The sequence below is a fragment of the Talpa europaea genome (assembly GCF_964194135.1).
Source record: "Talpa europaea genome assembly, chromosome: 13".
Classification (NCBI taxonomy): domain Eukaryota; kingdom Metazoa; phylum Chordata; class Mammalia; order Eulipotyphla; family Talpidae; genus Talpa; species Talpa europaea.
In genome coordinates this window covers 18,811,386-18,814,435 of record NC_140080.1, presented here as the reverse complement: position 1 = coordinate 18,814,435, position 3,050 = coordinate 18,811,386, and the positions used below count along the sequence as shown (strand labels likewise).

At 45.0% G+C, this 3,050-nt stretch overlaps 1 protein-coding gene across 1 annotated transcript; it reads right to left on the bottom strand.

The window, feature by feature from the left end:
• Positions 1–1,686: 1,686 nt before the first annotated feature.
• FTMT (ferritin mitochondrial) lies at positions 1,687–2,415 on the bottom strand (the record flags this gene model as incomplete). The annotated part of the gene is made up of 1 exon (XM_084252004.1): positions 1,687–2,415. The coding sequence occupies one exon, from the start codon at positions 2,413–2,415 to the stop codon at positions 1,687–1,689; it is 729 nt and encodes a 242-aa protein (XP_084108130.1).
• Between the last annotated feature and the right edge of the window lie 635 nt (positions 2,416–3,050).

The following is a 3,050-nucleotide window of genomic DNA, read 5'->3' as shown; positions in this document are numbered from 1 at the left end:
TGGAGGTCTTCCTGATAGCCTAGAAAAACTCTCCTGAGATCTATTCCCAACTTTCCCTTCTTTCTTCCCTCCTGAGACTTGCAAGAAGTCTGAAGGTTTTCCCTGCTCCTTTCCCATTATCTCTTAAAGCCCTGTCTTTTTTCCTCTAGTGATTTTTGTGCACTTAATCCCTTGGAGCATCTATTTCTCAAAGGACCCAAACCAACACAGACATTAAAGTTTTTTTCGGATTTTTATTCTGTACAACTCAGCTTATGATTACTCCACTCTTAGCGTCTTAGCGTTTTCCTGTTCGGAGTCCTTCAAAGCACCACCCTTGTCCACTAAATTAAGACCAAAGTCTTCCTCCTCAACTCCACAGTGTGGTCCTAGCCCATCTTTCCAAACACCACCAATATTTTGTTGAGCCCAAGACCTGCCAACTAAATATTCTCCCTCTTATTTCATTCCCGCACCCCCAAGCCCAAAAATACATCTGTCCAGGGGAAGCCTACCTCAGTTTAAATCCCTTCTTGATTTTTTTCACTCTAATGTTTGTTCTCCTCAATTTCTGCAAAGTATTCACTTTTTGATATGTTAAAAGGGAGGTAATGTAGGTCAGTGTTGAAGTGTATATAGTCTGTTTTGTAATCAGACAGACCTGGCTAGTTATGTCATCATGAAACAAACAAAAAACCCAGACAACTAGCTGAAATTGAATGGGTGATTGGAAACACTAAGTAAAATAACTAAATTTAAAAATTTCACATTTTTTAGTTTTCTCTTTGTTTTTAATTGCAGGAATTCCCAGAACCCTTAAAAGGCAAATATAACTTGTGACTCACATCACTTATCTCAAACTTACTTGACATAAAATTCCTCTTTTAAAAAAGAAAAAAATATCTCCAGGGCCTCTCCTGGTTGTGGCACAGCAGTTGAGCACTGGGCTGCAAAGCTGCCCACAGCCTCTGCAGTGCCAGTTCGATCCCTGGCTGCTGGTGAGGGGTCCCACATGGTGCGACAGACCTCTCCTGCTGTGCTCGCTGCTCCCCTCAGCAGTGTGTTTCATCAGTCTGCCTGTTCTGTTACCCTCTCTGGCTCTGGTGAATTCTCTCACCGTCCGGTGCTTCTGACTGTACCCAGTGCTTGCATAAATAAATCAATAAATCTTAAAAAAAAAAAACTCCAAACCCTTTTTTTTTTTTTTGGAACACACTTTGGGAAAGGGTAAAGGTGGTCATAACACTTTGAATGTATGGTTTTTTACAGTACTATATATAGTTTTTATCTTGTTGTAGTTATTTACTTTACACATTTTTTCTACTTTAGCCTTTAGCTTAAGAGCTTGAAAGTAACTGGCACATATTAAGTTGAAAATCAAGGACTTTTAGTGAAGATTCATGGTGTGGAATAATATTTATTAACAGGAGAAAGTTTGCATTTATTTTCAGTAGCCTTTTTTGCAGCCTTTTTTTCCTTTAGTACCATAGTATCCTGGGTAACCTTGCAGGCTAGGGGAATTATTTTGATACTGGACAAAAAGTCCTTGTTAGCATGAGGCTAAATACATTTTCTCTACATGTCTTTTTATTGGAGGAACAGTGTAACCAAAGAACATGAAAGTGGAAGAACATTTTAAAATCAAAGAAGCAGGAGGGCTGAATCTGGGTTCTGGCACCCCTAGGTGGTAGGGAGGCTGCCTGTGGCTTACTTCTGATTGTTTTCATTTCCAAGGGTATGTTTGTCAAAAAGGTACTCTGCCAGACTAGAATTAGGGGCCCCCATCTTAACCAAGTTTTGCACGTGGTCACCTAATTCTTTGATAGACTTCACCTGCTCATTCAGGTAGTGGGTTTCCAGGAAGTCACACAAATGGGGGTCACCTTTGTCTGAAGCCAGAGTGTGCAATTCCAGCAAGGACTGGTTCACATTCTTTTCCAACAGCAGCGCACACTGCATGGCGTTCAGTCCGCTGTCCCAGTTGTCCTGGGCTGGTTTCTTGATGTCCTGCAGGCATATCTGCCCTCCCCGCTGGTTTTGCAGCCTCATCAGTTCTTCTGCGTGCTGGGTCTCCTCTCGCGACTGGCGAAGGAAATAGTTGGCGAAGTTGTGCATGGCCACGTCATCTCGGGAGAAATAATAAGCCATGGACAAATACACATAGGATGCGTAGAGCTCGAGGTTGATCTGGCGGTTGATGGCAGCCTCGGAGTCTGGATGGAAGTTCTGGCGCACGCGGGAGGAGGCCAAATTCGGTTGGATTGGGTCCCCAGAGGAAGTGGCAGCGCTCAGCAGTCGACGAGGGGCAGTGGGCCGGGGTTCCAAGGGTCGTCCTGCGGCGCGGCGCAGCGGGAGCGCAAAGCCTGGGCACCATCTGCGCAGGGACACCAACGAAGTGCTGATGTGCTTGGAGAGGAACAGGAAGCAGGACAACATGCCTTCTCCTCTTTACAAGCGTGGAAACTGACGCCAGGCCTGCTCTTCTAGCGCGCAGTGGGGCGCTGGGGAGATCAGGTCTGAATCAGAACATGGCCTTAGGCCACCTGCGATGCGTCATAAACCTTTTCACATCACCAGGTTCCATATGCTCGGGGAGGCCCAGGGCATGTGCACCTTGTGCTGCGGTCTAAACTTGACAGTTGCACAGCTCCATTTATCTCAGTAGTGCCCCCACTGTCAACACCAGATTTCTCCTCTGGGGCATTCCTAATTTACTATTTCACCTTAATGGAAAAAGCTGTCAGGGAATTAGTGTCACTTGCCAAAAGAGGACTGAGCCAGGCTTGCTTGGCCTCTCTCTCGGCCTCTTTCTGTCCAAAGGCCAAGGGAAAAGGCGGAGGCTAGGGAGCAACCTGAGGAAAAGCAAAAGTCACCACCAATGCATTTGATGGAGTGAAGGTCCACAATCAACGAGTGTTTTTATAAATTGACTTTCTGGCTATTATAACAAATTTAGGTAAAGAATTGCCAGTTTAGTTACATTTTCAAGAGACTATGATAAAACCGTGTTTTCTTTTAAGAGACATTTTATTTTTAGGGCCTCCCCTGGTGGCTCAGCGGTTGAGCGCTGG